The sequence below is a fragment of the Apostichopus japonicus genome, chromosome 1 (genome assembly GCF_037975245.1).
Source record: "Apostichopus japonicus isolate 1M-3 chromosome 1, ASM3797524v1, whole genome shotgun sequence".
NCBI classification, from domain to species: domain Eukaryota; kingdom Metazoa; phylum Echinodermata; class Holothuroidea; order Aspidochirotida; family Stichopodidae; genus Apostichopus; species Apostichopus japonicus.
Window position 1 is genome coordinate 17,185,227 of NC_092561.1, and position 18,384 is coordinate 17,203,610.

The window sequence follows — 18,384 nt, forward strand, 5'->3', positions numbered from 1 at the left end:
TAGGTGGTCCAAGGCGTACTGGATGTGCTTGGGCCTAAAAGTTTTTACAGTTCCAGTTACATTAATAATAAAAAATTGTTGATTTAGTGGTCACTTTAGTCGGTCAAGTACTCTTTGGAACGGGCAAGACGCATTATGGTACCCTCCTACAATGTCTTAAGAATTCATATGACCCATTGGTTAGGTGGTCCAAGGCGTGCTAGTATTGATTAGGGCCTAAAGTGATTTTTTCAGGTCCTGTTTCCGTTACATTAATTTAAGAATCGATGATGTATTGGTCATTTTAGTTGGTCAAGAACTCTTTGGACCAGGCAAGATGCACTATGGTTCCCATTGACATTGTCATTAGAGTTTAAATGACCCATATATAAACCTCTTTTCCACGACCAAATATTGAACATATTGTAAGAATGCATTCGTCTTGCCATAGGTGTTACGTCGATACCATTGTCGAATAAGTAACTGAATAGGTGGCAGTTACTCATTCGCAAACGTCGAACGAGGAACGAGGAATAAGTATCTAACTTCACACCGGTCTAGCTGTGTACACAACAGAAAATAGGGTAATCGGTAATCTGTATCAAAATTGCTAGATTGTCATTCGTAAAGTTAATGGTCACAAAACGTATAACAAAGGTTGTACTATTACTACCCGTTGGTTAAGAACAGCCCAGCGAAAAAGAAGAAAAGGGATATACATAACCTGAATATTTTGTTTTTTATAAAGTGCTTTTTGAAACATAACCATTGTCGGAAAACAGTTCGTCTCACTCTGTCCTTAAATACAACAAGGCCTTCTGCTCACATACATTGAGGGCCTTATAAAGAGGTTATCATGTGGTGGGTTTTCATGTCTTGGAATGGTTTATCTACATTACTTCAACACCACCCATGCACAACTTTCCGTAAATACGGCTTCAAACGCCATAAATTCGCTGTCAAAGTATTCCCTAGAGACCTCTCGAGCTGCCACTCATATTTACAGACATGGACTATCCTTTGAGCCGGAAGTCCGGAAATCGAGCTGGTAATCGACATTACAATAATGGTTCTGAACACTATACTATATGCAAGTGGTCTACCAATTTATGTAGGTCTACCATAAAACTGGAAATGGTACAAATACTTTAATTCCCTCACTAGTTTTTAGACCGAACTGTAGCTTGCGATGATATATAACCTGTACTATACTTAACGAACTTGATTATAAATGTCTAGGAAAGCATTAGAAGGGAACACTCGTCACTGTAGAGCCTAAGCTGGAGGTCGTGATTCATATTGTAAATGGTAATAATAAACGAGGTGGGTGGGGGGGGGGGAGTGCAGGGGTGACTATTTATTGCATTCGTTTCGTTAATTCGTTTCCGAAGGGAACGCCCTGTATACCATAGCTTTGAAACAGTCGTCCTAACGTTAATGCTAAGAAATTAATAGCAGACGACACTAATCACGCTTTCTAACCGTACTAATAAAGCGCCACCACAACACACGAAGGCAAAACAATACAGGTGCCGGATGTCATTCTTTTCTTCACTATCTCTATTTGTTTATCTAACACCAATTGGTTTAAAGTAACATATACATCCTCTTGTCCCCTTCCACATTGCAACAACATTTGCCAATTAAAAATACATCAAGACATTTGAAAACAAACGAATTGAACAAAAGCAGATATGCTAAATATAATATTTATATTCGGTTCGAGATTAATGTATTTCGTCCAGTTACAGAGTTAATTGTTGACAATTGACAACTCATAATCATGGACGTAAAATATGAATGTAAGAGACTGACTTCAGTCAGCTTTGCGGCTTTGATAAGCAAATGAGGCTTCTTCGCGAGTTCCTGCTTGCAGGAGGATCTAACATATATACATATTCAGTGGCGTATCCAGGATTTTTCTAACCCGGGGGGCGCGAATTACTATCTAAGCGGAACGCCACCATCGGTTGGCGCGCAGCGTACCAGAAAATTTCTGGTTTTGATAACCCCCAGATCACCGGAAATGGCACTTCTCGGGATTAAAAAGGACCAACCAGATGTACACTTTTGCATGAGAACCAAGAATTTCCCAATAGTTTTTTTTCTTCAAGATTTTTAGCCCATTATTTGTTCAGAATTTGAAATTTCACAATTCTCGTGAATAATTTCACTTCAAAACATACCTATAATGTTGCACAAAATTTCATCTATTGGACAACCGATATAGAAAAACCTCCTTCAACCCCAACCGACCAGTCAAAATTGCACGAGTAGAGGGAAGTATGATAAAGAATGTTGGTCAGGGAGTTTTCGAAAAATTCAGACACAGTTAATTTATTGGTGTAAAAATATGAAAACCTCTTATAACGGCTACTATAAAATTTGGTTGAAGGAAAAATAACAGATATTTCCGAAACCGAACACTACACAAACAGACAGTTTGGAGGCTGTTCATCCTGGAACGCCATTTTCATGCTCACTGATATGGTGTGATATCTGCTGTTTGCTTTACAAATTCGAATAGTTGAAATGAGACTGAAATAAATAATTTTGAAATGTTTATTGTGCATTGCCCTAGCAGTGGCGTAACGATGATCCTGGGGGCCCGGCTCCTGGCCCAAAAGGGCCCCCTATCAGGAGGTCCAAGCAAGAGCGTCTGCAGAAATGTTTACAAGGGGGGGGGGGTGGTCAGTAGGTCATATAGGTGGTATAGGTGGTACTTGATACTATCTAAGCGGAGCGCCACCATCGGTTGGCGCGGAGCGTACGTGGATTTTTTTTGTCAAAAAGTACTCCTAGATCGTCGGAAAAGACACTTACAGTTCAAGTTGCATTACACATTGGTTATTTTGAGATCTCACGTCTTAGGATTTTGACTTCCAATTATTTCAGTAATGCATTATGGGTCCATATGCAATGAACATAACTAGAGAACTGTTGGTTGGATGAAGTCATTGAAATGTCAAATGCTTAACTATTTTTTCAATATTTGATTTTCCAGGGGGGGGGGGCAAGTGCCCCACCCCCTACTTTTGGAGTATAATGTAGACTACTGTACAAATACAGAAATCAAACATAAGCATTGGCCTAATTTCGGCTGAAACTTTGTCTCCATCTAAGCCTAATTTCCTGTGCTTTTTTACTTACCAGATACACCGAAGTCATCTTTATTCTTACCTTTCATTATTATATTTATATGAAAGCCCTGCCTATTTTTTTTCTCAAATGAACGCAGTTTCAAGTCTGTGGGGTGTTGGGTTATTGGTTTAGAATTTTTCAAAAAATCATATGTCCCGATGTTGTACTCATTACAACATTGGTTTGAATTGGGTTTTAAGTTATATACTTTGTTTTCATTATAATAATAAATAACACAACTAGCTTGATACATACATTAATACCCAATGAGCCCATGATCATGATGTCCGTATTCCGTATCACGTGAAATATGTATATTATCTTGTTCAGTCTTGTATGAGTTTTTCTTTCCCAGTAAAACGGGCCCTCTCTATCCAAAGAGGTACCCTTTTTCTGTGCATCAGTAGGCGGGGCCCTTTTTGGTCGGGGCCCCCTGCTCAGCATGGTCCGAGCCCATAGCGGAGTTACGCTACTGTGCCCCACATTCTTTTCATTTCGAAAGACGCACAGTTTCAAGTTCATTACACACACTGAAGGCTTCGATTCTCTATCTGCCTTCAGTTTAGGGAAGATCTTGGGATTTTCATCCCTAGATATCGCTAGATATCCATACAGTACAGTGTAAGGTAAGGGGTAGGGTGAGACGCACGCCCCTTCCGTCACTGGCTACCCTGTGTATATGATTGGGTTCAGCGCTGTAATTATGACTGTTCCTCTACTCCCTCCTTTTCTCCTTTTTCTTTCTTTCTTTCTTCTTTTTCTTTTCCCTTTCTTCCTCTCCCTCCTCTTCCCCCCTCTTTTTCCCCTTTTTTCTTCTCTTTTTTTCTCTCCCCTTTTCTTACCCGGGGGGCGCGGCCCCCAACGCCCCCCTGGATACGCGCCTGATATTGTATCTGCAGCAGCAATGACGTGTGTTGTGTTTGGACAGGGGATCCATTTGGCAGTGGTCATGTTAAATTACGTGTCAGCGCATATAGACACAGATTACTAACGTTCATTACACTAACCTTAATCACCTATTAATTATATTCTCCGTTGACAAATTTAACTGGAGAAACCTCTTTATCAATGTCCATTCCTTTTGGCGAATAATGTTTATACTTTTTTAATTTGTTTGGTATCAGCTAAGCAAACTTTTACCTTTAAATAAAAAGATATTATTTTTTCCCCAAATAATTCAAATTCCGCCATCTGCAAATAAATTAAAAAAATAATTTGTCGTTATGGATGAAACAGATCGGGTTGCGGTACAGTTCAAAGGCCTTTTCTAATTTGTCAGAAAACATATTAATTTACAAATCTTGCAGCTGGAAACTGCTTAATAACTTTTGTTCGTGTTAATATTGTGTTTAAAAATGGGTTTTAACATCATGTACCGACACTGCAACAGTTACTCGACAAAAATATTCTGAACGAGAAAGGCAAAGGAAGAAGTTTCATCATGACAATGTTTCGGCTGTTGCTCTTTCTGCATCACTTCCTTGTTGCATTTGGTGAGTTTGTGAAACTGTTTTATCTTCTAACTCTAGAGGGTTGGTTGGGGTTAAATATATATATATATATATATATATATATATATATATATATATATATATATATATATATATATATATATATATATATATATATATATATAAACGATGGACGTTTTTACACCTGCTAAATTTTAATGTCTAAATATAATTCAACAATCAGCCGAAACAAACATGTAGTGTTTCTTATAGTTAATGTTTTTAAAAAACGGTTTACAGCGTAGTCTTTTCATACTCAAGTTTTCAAGAGTGCATGCACAGATCTTTCGTAAAATGTAACAATTTGTATACGTAATAAAAAACGTGTTATAAGTAATGTCACAATAGGCTATTAGTATTGCTCTAGTGGATGTCTGATCACTACACTACTTTGCAGCCCAGCCACTTTTCTTGATGAATTTCCACATTTTAAAGGCATTGAAGACTCCCCCTAAACCGCGTGCCGCCCTCTGAGAAAGCTAACTTTCTGTTGCATGCAAGTGACGTTTTGTTCGTGTCGCTACAAAATGCAGACAGTATAAAACGTGATACCTTGTTATCTTTAGCTGGACCTGAGATGTCCACCGCTGTATCGTTATACACTGTGCTGTGGGTTGACTGCAGCTGTATGTACTGACTGTACACTAGTGTCTAATTACCGACGGTAGCAAGCTGTGTGTGAATTTTCTGGGATCGATGGTGGTGTCTAACACTTCTGTTACACCTCATTCTAAACAAGGTCAGATTACCGACATTAGACGTGTCTTGTTGCGCGAGTCTTCACACCCTTTAACTGCATGGTTTTAACCTCAAAGATGTAAAATGAAATGTAAAATGTTGTCCGCAACATTGGATGTGTTTTAAAGTCTTTAATAGTACCTGCTAACGTAACTTAGCACTGAATGTTATTTTGTATAGGTGGAAAGTTATTAATATAATATCCAGCATAGATAATTAATATTACAATGACAACAGGTCGTTCACAGAAAATTCACACACTTTACTGAAAAGCTACAGAACAACACACGTGAAACAACACTTTCAACAGAATGACTTCGCTCAGCTCTGACCAAAAGTAATGAACAGAAACCTCATGATAATCTATGATTTGACCTATGTCAACACTTGTTAACTTTTAAGAAAACAGTGTTCACATTTAAAAAAAAAAAGCATTAGGGATCATAACCAGAACTAGATGTACGGGGATTTTTCCATAAGTAAACAACAAGGTACCGGTACGAACTATATTGATTGTATACAATCATTTCTTTTCACCCAGATATCCACATTTGATCCAATCTACATTTAAGCCAAAAATCTTACACACAAACCTTCCGATTTCTTCCAAAGAGCTTTGTTTTCCGATTTCTTCCAAAGAGCTTTGTCAACAAGACAACACCGATAAAGTTTGTGATTTGTTTCAGCCTCAACTTTGCAGGATAGGCCATTATGTTGGAATTACTATCATATAACCTGTTCAAGAAAAATATCATAAAGAGAAAAATATTAAAATAAGAAGAGTCGTAATGGTATTATCCTGTTTCCAGTTTTTAATCGAACCTATATTACGGATTCTTAACAAAATAGACGATATTAAGGTAGCTATTTACAATGCTGTATTTATCAGTTGCCAGAAAGTTCATAAAATCCATTGTTCATTACCCAAAGTTACCTAGAATAAGATCCATCAGCCTGCCAAAGATATCATAGTTAACTGTTAATTAAATAAAACAAAAAACAAAGAGAGTAATACACGACTACACGGGCAGTGGGGATGTCACTTTGATTTCAGCGGACAACCGTATAACTGCCTCAAAACCACTCGAAAAAATGTCAAAATATCAAATTAACACTTTTCTTTACGAGTAAGTATTTGATATGAATACACCAGATATTAAAAGGCAAAACTTGGAGAAGGAGATATCGAAATTTTGCTCGAAATATCGAGAATAAAAATAGAAATTTTGGTCACCGTAGCACGATGCTAAAACTCTGCTGAGAAATAGTCACTAACCCCGTCGAGTTTGAAAACTTCGTACACCACTGCTATTAATTTTTAAACCTCAATGAACAGCACTTTGCACAAATTCCCTTTCTATGTGTGTAGTAAGTTTGTGAAACTTTGTTCGACTTCTATTCTTATTAATTAAATATTAAATTCTTGCGATGCAAGAATCTACGTATTGATGGAACTTAGTGTAAATTATTGACTTTAATCTCCTATAGAGAGTCACTTGTGATTTGTTGACAGAACCCAATATCAGGCTCACTGATTGGGCAATATAAATTTGAGCAATATAATGGCGATTGGGGGGGGGGGGTGGTCGAACGTTTGACGTAGGTTTGCCAATAAACCAGAATTATACATTTTAAATTTGCAAATATAATAAATTTTACTCTGTCATATTAAATAAAAGTCATTGTTACTCTGTTAGTCGGATTAACACAATAGAAGAGTGTTGTGGCCTATGGAGATTGCTTCCGTTGTAGAGATTTGTAGACCTTCAGCTAAACATTTGAAAATTTGAAATAGTTGCTGGTACTAGAAGTAATCGAACGCCGCTCAGATGCAGTTTCCCAGTCACTTTTCTGTCCAAATTTCTATTAAAATGTAAAAAAAAATATATAGTCAGGATCTAGATATCTAATGAAATAACTGTTAATAGAAATAAATAATATAAATAAAGTCATAAGCCAAACGTGCAAAGGTTGGCAAATTTGTGCTATTATATTACAGACGATTAGTTACCGAGAATTTAATAAAGATGTTCTAGACATCCACGACTTTGGGTATATATAATCATGTAATCGGTATGTTCGGAAAACGAATTGCTAAACATGTCATATTAATGCAGAACGTTGATCGGGACCTTCATATATAATAATGTTGGTAGTATTCTTCATAATGCTGGTTTATGTTATTATTTTAATAAAATATAAGACAGAAAGCAAGAAAGTAAGCAATAGTATTTCAGTGTCTCAGACGATCTGCATTGTCCTATGATCTTGTAATCAACAGTTATTCACTTGAAGCGTGTGTAGACTCAACCAAAAAGAAACGTCTCATGCCGGTAATTTGACCTAGTTTCGAATGCGGTGTAACAGAGGTGTTAAACACCACCATCGGTCCCAGAAAATACACACACAGCTTCCTACCGTCGGTAATTAGACACTAGTGTACAGTCAGTACATACAGCTGCGGTCAATACCCGCAGCACAGTGTACAAACGGTACAGCGATGGTCATCTCAGGTCCAGCTAAAGATAACAAGGTATCACGTTTCATTATTGTCTGCATTTTGTAGCGACACGAACAAAACGTCACTTGCAAGCAACAGAAAGTTAACTTTTTCATATGGCCGCACGCGGCTTTGGGCGAATCTTCAATGCATTTAATGTGTTATTTGTTTTCATAGTGTATGCTCGGGATTTTACCTGCCTGAGTAGTGATCCCCTGATAGATTCATCAGCGTCCTCTCACCTATTTGGAATCGGCCGTGACCAACCTCCTATCAAGTTTGAGCGTTACTCGCCTTACGGCGAACTGCAAGAGTTGACTGGTGGGAACCAGACAATGATTGCAAATGATATCGAGAAAATGGAAATCCCACCTGGCACAGGACATCATACAGACACGAGGACAGGAGTGTTTGCTTGTACATCATCTACCAACGGCTCTGCCCAGATTTTGGTTATTAACCATAGAAAACATAGTAGTAAGTTGAACCAGTTTGTTTATCTAAAGACCCAGCTGCATGTTATTTGTCCGCCACTCTTGTTGGTAAATAGATGACCATGACAAAGTCATATTGTTTGCTTTCGTTGTTATGGCGCAAATATAATTCATATCAAGAGAGCCTATGGCAGTAGCTTTCCAAACTAATATCAACATTTAGTTATTAGACACTCTAAAGCACGAATGAGCATTTGAATGTTTTAACTGTCATTAACAAGCATTTATCGACAGTATAGCAACAATTTGTAGGCTCAGTTTGCTACATATTTCAGCAAACGTGTTGCTATCGAAGATTGGGTGAACACAATTTTCCATTTTGGTACATGAATTCACCAAACGCCGCCGTTGTGCAATTTCGTTTATAATTGTATTGACTGTCTGGCCTCTACAACGCTATGATACTGTTATATGTTTCAAAATAATCATTCAGTCAATACAAGGAATAAAATATCTCATACTTTGGTTAACTACGATGTTATCAATATAGGAACATTGTGTTTGAAGTATACGAGGTTTATAGTTTAGATGGAGATTGCGACATATTTTGTTTTGAAACTTCAAACCTTCATCGTCATTGATCAAGTGACTATTGACATTTTCTAACAATTGATACGTTTTAAAAAATCATTCAACCTTTTCACTAACACATTCCTTACTTCCTTGATATATGTGTCACCTTCAGTATTTTCGTCGGCATAATAGCTAAAATGATTTCAGCAATATTGCAATCCGCTCTGACTTGTGATCTTTAACATTAGGATACTATCATCCACGTACGCAATACATTCTCAAACATGCACTTACTAGTCAGGATTAAAATCCACCGCATGGCCAGCGATCACGAGTACGTGCTACTTTGTGACATTAGGGTCAAGCGATCTTTGGTCCTCTACATTAATCGACCAAGTGTCAATTTCCAATAGTTCGATATCGTACAGGACAATTTTGTCATTTCTGTATGCGTGTAATGCTATTTTTCCATTTGAAATCTACATCGGACCTTTGAACTTTCACTCGCTGACGTAGTTAACCAATAAGGTACGCTATCCCATGCCGAGGCACATGCCCACCAACTTTAAAGTCTGTTGAAATGTCTGCATTACGGTTAAGAAGAATGAGTTCACCACATTCAATCACAAACACACACGCACACCTCAAACGCACGCACCCTTTCCATATTATTGTGGTACGTTACCATGGTGCCTCCTTTTCTTTAAAGAATTATACTGTTCTATGGATTCAACATCTTTGGGAACGCGTTTACACAATTAATATGTGAAATAAAGTAGTTATATCGATACTATACTTATTTAAATGTTCTTCTTCTTCCTCGCGCATTACTTTCTGATAGATGTCTTACCCGACGGATATGTCACAAAGACAGCAAGTGTGGGCGACACAGTCACTCTTCAAGTTATTTCACGATCAAACAAGATTAAATGGCGACATAATGGTCGAAAGGTTCTTCGATGGAAAGGAAGGGCAAGCGTTACTCTCTATAATGTGTCTATAGATGATGAAGGAATCTACGAGGCCTACACGTGTCTGCACAAGCCACACGCTTATATCCGATTGATCGTCAGACGTAAGCAATTCTAATGGCTAATTATCACAATATGTGTATGCCAGACTTTCACGTATTTATTTTGGTTATTGTTGATTATGTGTATTTTACAATTAGTAATTATATTTGCTTCCAAAATCTAGAACAGCTAGTTCCACCACTATTATTCATTTTGTCGAATATAAACAATTTCATTCATTCATTTTCAAGTATTGTTTCTCGACTTATGCTTAGAACACAATACTGATAAGCTGAAACTAAAATAACTGTAGTTAAAGGGCATACAAATTTTCATCTGCTTAAAACTGGATTAGTTTTGTCGATACCCGACTTAAATGTTCTTTCTCTCAATAGGTTGTCCTCTGAACTTTGTTGGACATCAGTGTAACGATTACTGCGACTGTTACAATGGAGGTGTCTGTACAGACGAAGGAAAGTGCATTTGTCCACCAGGCTTTTCAGGGGCATTGTGTGATGGAGGTATTTTGGCAAATAGAGATAAGATTGTCTCATTTTATCATACAGAATCTATTTGCGTGATCGTAATGTAACTGCTGTATTTAGGTAATTTTTCTTAACCCTCACGTTTGTAGACAGAGAGAGAATGTGTCTCCGATGCATGGAATCACATACAATAATAATAATAATTTATTTTATGAAACGTAAAATCCACAAAAGTGCTCTAAAACGCTATGTAACAGTGAATAAAAATAAATAAATGACACAAAATATGTAGTAAAACTGCAGAATAAAATACAATATAAATGAGTATGAGGAATAAAAAGCATGCACGTTTGGGTTTGTTGGAGTACTGCATATGAAATATAATTGAATACACAGTTTATATATTACAGTAATACTGTCTAAATAGGTAGGTTTTCAGCTTCGACTTGAATGTTGTAAGACTAGAAACAGTTCTGAGTTCAGCTGGCAGCTTGTCTTGGTGATCGGCAGCTCCAGACGACTCTGACCAGCAGACCGTAGGGCTAATAATCCAATGATCCATTTTGCAATGTTATATGTTTTACATCAAATATATTTAGAATGTAGATAGCCAAAACTTTAAGTTAAAAGTTAGAGTTTCAAGGTTTATAGGATTGTATCAAGTTCATGCTTTCTCACAAGACTTGAAAAACATTTAATCCCTGGTCATTGGTAACTTGTCATACTCACCCAACCAAGTGTGCACAATTCAAACAGGGGCTCTCGTGTCACTAGAGTGCGCCATATCAACGTGTCATCTGTATAAAGAAAGGAAATTGAGATAAAGTACCCTTGTCAATGTATAATCTGGCCAGGACTGGAAGTGGTAATCCTTAGATACATTTGAATACGATGCCCATTTAACCTGATTAAGGATAAAACAAAAATATATTTCCTGATTTGTCATTACATTATAAGTTCGTGGACCAGATTGCTTTGGAGAAGACTGCCAGTTTAGCTGCTCGGATCAGCCTCTCTCTGAAGAAGGATTTGAAGGAAGCTGTGGTGGCGAATTATTTTGTCTCCCTGATCCATACGGATGCTCTTGCTATCCTGGATTTCACGGCTTAGGGTGCACAGAGGGTAATAAATTCCAGCACTCAAATCGTGTACAAACATATTTTCTCCGGAAGTTTCAATATAATTTACGATTGACATCGAACAGTTATTACCACAAATCAAATAAAACCATATTTTAGAAGAATCTACTTATTACAAGCTTTTCCTTTTTATTCAATAAGTTGAATATTTAGGCTTAATCCTCCAAAAAATTAACATAAAAGTTTTACTTTTGCCTGGATAGACGTATGTAGGAAAATTCTTTGCTAAAACCCAAGACAACATCTGAGCGCCTGGAATTGATTGTAAATGTATCATTGTTAAAAGAAGGTTACTCTCTCCTTAAATCTTTCTGCTTTGTTTATTATCCATTGCTTAAAAAGACATAGATACATGAATTTACATTTTTGATGACAGAATGTGAGCCAGGTACATTTGGAGCAGACTGTCTTCAGACGTGCCACTGTTCCGAAGGATCTACATGCGACAATAAAATGGGCACCTGCTCCCCGGCAATATGCGAAGAAGGATGGACTGGCGAAAATTGTAACGGTAAGAAGTTACAATATTACACTCGTGCTTTCTACTCGTGTCTTTAGAAATCAAAATGTGAAACAAGCATATAGTGTAATTATCTAAATTGTGGGATTTAATGTGTATGTGTGTGGCGTGAGTATGTGGGTTCTTCCTTCAGTTACGTGGTTAATGTGCTTTCCTTCAAGACCTACTGCAGAAGCGTAACCTCAAAGAATTCATGTTCATGAATAAGAACTACGCATGTCAGAAGGAACGTTCTAAATGCATGACTGATATCTCAATTCAACTATTCGTTGGGTTTCCTTAAACAAATTCATAAGACTTATTCTACCACCATTTTATATATTTTCTATTCGAATACTTCTCTTTACCGATACAAATGTTAAACCATGTAATAAATGCACTGGGTTAACACCTACATTGCTAGCCAATCTTTATCACCTCTTCCAACACATCGCTCTATAGTGGTGAATTGATGTTGATAAAGTAATGTTCTCATGTTTAAACCCTTTCATAATTTTTCAGAGAGAATCAGTTGCAGACATGAACCATGTTTGAACGGCGGGACATGTGAAACAAACTTTGGATTTGAAGGATATAATTGCAACTGTCCTGTTGGTTTCATCGGTTTTAACTGTGAATTAATTGGTAAGTATTTGCTGAGCAAGTATCCACAGGAGGTCGAGAACCAGGTCAGTCGACCTCATACATTAACGGGACATACATGGAAATGAGAAATTATTAGTTTCATCAGGTACCGAGACAACATCACTCCGACCCATGTGCGGATTTACCTGCTGGCTTATTGGATCGAAACTGGTGGGTCGTTGGGTACCCATCGCGGAAGATGCAGAAGATGCAGAGTTTCCAAACATCGTGCTCGATTTAAAGCAGCATTTTGCGTCCTTTTCTATGCATGTTTTTTCTCAACCTCACTGATTCCACGATACCATAACGACATACATAACTAGCTTATCTATTCAAATCTTACTTCAAATGGTGGCATAAAAGTCGAAAAATTTACACATTTCAACTCGAAAATATTTTCCGTTGGGATCCAAATAAACCTCGCCCATAATATGAATATTTAAAAGCTACGAACGTCACTAGCCAATACGTAATACGACACCATGCTTGATTGTGTAGATTGTCTATGGCAGTTGTACCAGGGAGCTAATAGAGTCCAGCTCGCTGGTTGTACTAAGTTACCATCTCGAAGTTTTGAATCTATTTTTAGCAACGGCTCATAATTTAACCTGCATCTCTGAGTGGTTGAATTCAAACAAGTTGGTTGGGTGAACTGTATGCGATTATTATTAAATGTGTAATTTATCGGTGGACACTTTTCTCATTATTTGCAAATGTCCTCAATTACTTGCCAATTCACGCTTTTGACAGGGAAAACTTGGCTAATATCTAAGTTTGCTGTTTCGTGATTGATATATGTAAAAAACTCGATAAACTTGTCAAAAAGGTGGAAAACGGCGAAAAAACACAAAATGCTGCTTTAAGGACACACCGCCTACGTTTGGATCCCGTGTCCCGTAAGCGTTCTGTGACTCCTCTTGTCATGCCTGATTATGTTATACCAGGTACAAGCCTAGAGAAGGGGTGCATATAATCAACTTCAATACGATATGATGCGACACATATGTTCTAGGTCAGATTACCGGCATTAGACGTTTCTTTTTGCGCGAGTCTTCACACCCTTTAATGTTACTCCGCTCTAATGTTATTCCGCTTGACATGTTAACCAGGTACTTGCTCCTGTCAGGGAACCTGCAATCTGGAAGAGAACTTGATCAATACACCTAACTACCCGGCAGAGTATGGCAATTTTGAAGATTGTTCGTATCAATTCTCCGTACCGGCTGGGTATTTTGTCAATGTTACATTCCTGGCTTTCAACTTGGAATCCCCCTGTTCTTATGATAAACTTGTGGTAAGTTTGTTGCCATGGAGATTGATTGCTTATCATAATTAACCCTGAAACATGTCAGCAAGAGGGGATGGGGGGGGGGTATCATATCTAAACAAATTTGTTTTTTGTTGTTGTCGTTGACCACTTTTGAGGCCGAAAAAACATTATCTTATAACACTTAACATCTCATATTAGATTTTGAACGTTTGGCTTTCTTAAAGAAGCCATCATCATCAATGAATTCTAGCTTTAAAGACAAAATGTTCATTCTACATGTATAGTAGCCCTTATATTTCAAGCGGAATATCTTGGCAAATCTGAACATTTATAGAGACAGCACTAGCACTGAAATATTTATTATGTAATATGACATCGATACTACAATTCTGCCAAAAAGTAATCTTGTGAGAGTGAATAAAAAAATTGAAATTGAAAAGGATAACATAGCACCAAATAGATATAATGCACACTAACCTAATTAATAACAACCTTAAATAGTAATTACCTAATTGATTACTTATTGCAGATTTTTGATGGTACAGACAACATGGCTCCAGAAATTGCTGAACTATGTGGACCCATCCTTCCTAATCCTGTTTTCACGACCGGACGTGACGTGTACATGGAATTTACGACAGATGAGAGTGTTACTCATACAGGATTTTTGGCGGCAATAACAGCTACAAACATAGGTAAATCGAGAGAGGAAAGAAAAATTGAACTGATTTTGGAAGCTATATTTCTCGCTTATAGGAAAACTATGGTGACGGGAGGGAGAGGGTGGGTTTGGGAAGGTCGTGGCGAGAGGCGGGGGGGGGGGGGTTAATAATAGATTGAAAACATTTTACTTTGTTAATAAATATAATGGGGTAATGATATAAACATAAACTGACTGGAAAACTCATACAGAACGAGATATCTTCTGTTTTGGAAGGGAACAGAGGTTTATTTTTCTTTCCCTTAGGTCACAGGTTTGAATTTCTTACTAGAGAAATGAAAACATATTTACTCTCTCGAAACTTGTCTTTTTCATTATTTTGTAACAAATCCATTTTCCTTATCCTCTATAGTTAATAATAATTAAAATTAAACTATATATATATATATATATAAATATAAATATATTATTATTATATTTTCAACAGTTGCTACGCCACCTCCTCCAACTAGCCTTGGACCGAATACCCAGACGATACCGTCTCTTTACTATTGTGATAACTTTTACACCGATCCTGCTAATGATCAAGTAACTTCACCAAACTGGCCCAGTAATTATTCTTCTAATGCTGATTGTGGCAATACCATCCAAGCACCACAGGGAAGCACCATTACACTAACATTCCTGGCATTTGAACTTGAGGGGGGTGGTACCGATTGTCCGTACGATACTGTTACGGTAAGTCATTAATTCCAATTGGTTAGATTTCAAGCTGATTCGCGACTCTCGAATTAATGAGATTCAAATGTTGTCAAAGGTTATTTGTCCCTAGAGAAATATGGAAACTGTAATCAAACTTTACATCTCATTTCAACATTAACCTGAGTGAGTGTTAGGGACGTTGGTATGACGTCAGTCCCTTAGCCACTTATAACTCAGAGTCGGTCAAGTTTAAGGGATGGCAATAGTTCAATTACCACAGTGATTGTTATGGACGTTGGTATCACTTCAGTCCCGTAGCCACCTATAACTCAGAGTCAGTCCGGTTTAAGGGATTACAGTAGGCACATAAGTCAATTTAATTTGTTATAGTCATTGAAAACAGCAAATATCACACTTGGTTGATTTTCAATACCAGCTTTTGAGAAATTAACCTGTATGTAACACTTATCACACTGCCATAAAAAAATCGAGAGGAATCGAAACACATGATTTACTAATAAAAGAACAATAAAATATAAGTATGTACATAATGCATATTACTCCCCCTTGGGGTTGGTGAAATAGTTTAACAAATGAAGAAAATGCGTTAAAGACTTCGTTTCTGACACTTACCATACCTATATAGCTAACAAACTTTAAGTTCACCAGCATCATTTTTTCCAATTATGATAACTAAACGAGATGACAACGTAGAAATGCAGACTAATGTCATCTTCTCAGTTTGAAACATGATTGAGTCATCAATAAATAATTTTCATAATTCAAAAACGAGTCAATTGAATCTCGTCACTGTCGTTGGTAACTCACAAAATAGTAAACATCCATTTCCATTGATTTGTGTATAGAAACCAGAGAATGAGAAATCTGGTTTTCCCTTCAAGTTCGGTTTTTTTCTTCTTCACACATTCTGATGCTGTTTATTTCCTTATTTTTTCCTCAACTTGACAGATTTACGAAGGTAATTCTGTCCAAGATCCAATACTTGCAGGACCTTTCTGTGGTGACGAAGTCATTCCATCGAACGTGACGTCAACGGGTAACCTGATGTATGTGCACTTCGTGTCAGATTATTCTGTCCAAAATCCCGGTTTTCGGGCTACGTTTGAATTTATGTAATTAGTGAGCGTTTGTCATCAAGGAGTCCATTCTAAAAACGTGACGAATCTTATTTCTTTTGCTCAATAAACAGTAATGTTAACATATACATCCATAGATTGACCTCACATACAATATGGCGTTGGACTGAAGTAGTGGAAGCGCCAAGCTTTTTGTCTGTGTGACAAGTGTCGACTACCAATGGAAAATCCTCGATTTTTTTTAAAAACGAGTAAATTCTTTACAAATACCGCGCAACTGTGGAACCTCACTTTTAAGTTTGAGTAACTATGCCTTCAGCATTTCTGTATCAAATAGAGATCTGTACCAGACACTATTAATAAAACTATATGCCATGAATCCAAAAGATAGATTTTTAAATATAAAAGTTGTGATTAAGGGGAAACGTCGTTAATAGGTATAGGCCTAGTCCATGACCTTATACTTCGATATGGTTATTACAAGAAAGTGGAACTATGGATGTTGCGTCCTATGTCTCACAGCTCATTTTCTCTGTTTATAACTGTATTAAAGGTTATATACTGTACAATATAGTGAGTAACTCACTTTAACAACTGTAACACACAGTATTGTCTGAGAGCAACGCAGTGTTGTGACTTAACCTCCGTACTGCACAGTGCAACTCAAATCAGAACTATAGATACTGTAATTATATACACTACCGTACTTACTGTGGTGCGGTATTTATACCACGCATTAAACCTTATATTAACCCGGTGCTGTGGTCGACTAGATAAAGGGTGGGTCTTCTCATCCAAGAGCAATCTATGGTTTCCCCATCTGAAATGACTTTTCTAAATTGAATAGATTCCAAATTTCAGTTATAATGTTGAATTGGAAGCTTCCCCCCCCCCCCCCCCTCGACGTATAAGTTGTAATCCATATGAAATTTCTTGTCGCTTATGCGTCGTAAAAATAGCTGCTAATTATATTATTATCATTTATTATTATAATAATTTGAAGTGCTTATAGGTACATCGTGTTTGTCTTTTGTCTAATTTCAACCGTTTCATATTAGAGAAGTATCATAGTTCCTATGCTCATATGACGTAATGCTAGATAACCCCACGTAAAAATGGCCGATCGTGACAATAAAATATTTAAAAAAATGGCGAATGTCAATACATTTTAAGAACCTTTTGATGCTAGGTAGCGATCCACATAATATTGATCCCTGATATGGTAGGAACTGAACGTATGCTGATCCTTACCCCACCACTCTCACACCCATTTTCGACCATCCTGTACCATATGAAAATGGAAACAACTCAGCCCCATTCAATCACCATGCTTGTATCACGCATCGGATGTATGATAATTAGTCTGTGACCAATGTGATTATGCATTGTGTAAATGTTCACTTTATACATTTACTTGTAACCGCATGTCAGGAGCGTTAAGATTGGCTGGACGTATTGTGTTATTCCTTCGCCTCCCACGTGTGAGATGTAAAACTTTCTGCTCTTATCAAAGAAGTTGGGATCTCCGTTTGTCAATAGCCTCTTGATTCTCGTAACTATTGAATCAATTTTACTGATCGAATAAATAAGACAAATAAATGTACGGCTTCTGAACTGAGTTTGTGTTGTTTATTTAGTTTCCTAATTGATACGATAGGATCGATACTTACGAAGTCATACCGACAAGTCTTACCTAAGAACACAGTAACTATGTTTACTTTACGATAGAGAGTACGAACGAACTTTGACCCTTCGTAGGGAGGCAGGAAGCTGTGGCACGCGTGGAGGAGTCTATTTGGGCTCGCTATGGGCGCTGGTCAGAGTTTGAGGCACAACGACATGGTATATAGGTACCAGTTGTTTGTGTAAAAAAAAAAACTAGCTGAAGTTAGGTAATTGTTTGTGTTAGCAAGACTCTTCGCATCCTTTGTCGCATCCAATTCCCCGCTTTAGGTTCAATAGCATGCATACCTAGTAAATAACTTGAGGCCCGTTCT

At 37.3% G+C, this 18,384-nt stretch overlaps 1 protein-coding gene across 1 annotated transcript; it reads left to right on the forward strand.

Annotated features, from left to right (window-relative positions):
- The first annotated feature begins 8,228 nt into the window (after positions 1-8,228).
- Positions 8,229-17,997, forward strand: LOC139971784 (uncharacterized). Its single transcript, XM_071978524.1, has 10 exons — positions 8,229-8,346; positions 9,718-9,951; positions 10,285-10,410; positions 11,332-11,496; positions 11,890-12,024; positions 12,535-12,657; positions 13,767-13,951; positions 14,457-14,622; positions 15,076-15,326; positions 16,260-17,997. Exons 1-10 carry the CDS (start codon positions 8,229-8,231, stop codon positions 16,425-16,427), a joined length of 1,671 nt encoding a protein of 556 aa, XP_071834625.1. The 3' UTR covers positions 16,428-17,997.
- Positions 17,998-18,384: the final 387 nt, after the last annotated feature.

Excerpts from the sequence above, each read along its gene's own strand:
- LOC139971784 (XM_071978524.1), top strand. The coding sequence starts at position 8,229 with ATGGAAATCCCACCTGGCACAGGACATCATACAGACACGAGGACAGGA. Across the intron at positions 9,952-10,284 it reads TATCCGATTGATCGTCAGAC|GTTGTCCTCTGAACTTTGTT; the intron begins GTAAGCAATTCT and ends TTCTCTCAATAG. Across the intron at positions 11,497-11,889 it reads CGGCTTAGGGTGCACAGAGG|AATGTGAGCCAGGTACATTT; the intron begins GTAATAAATTCC and ends TTTTGATGACAG.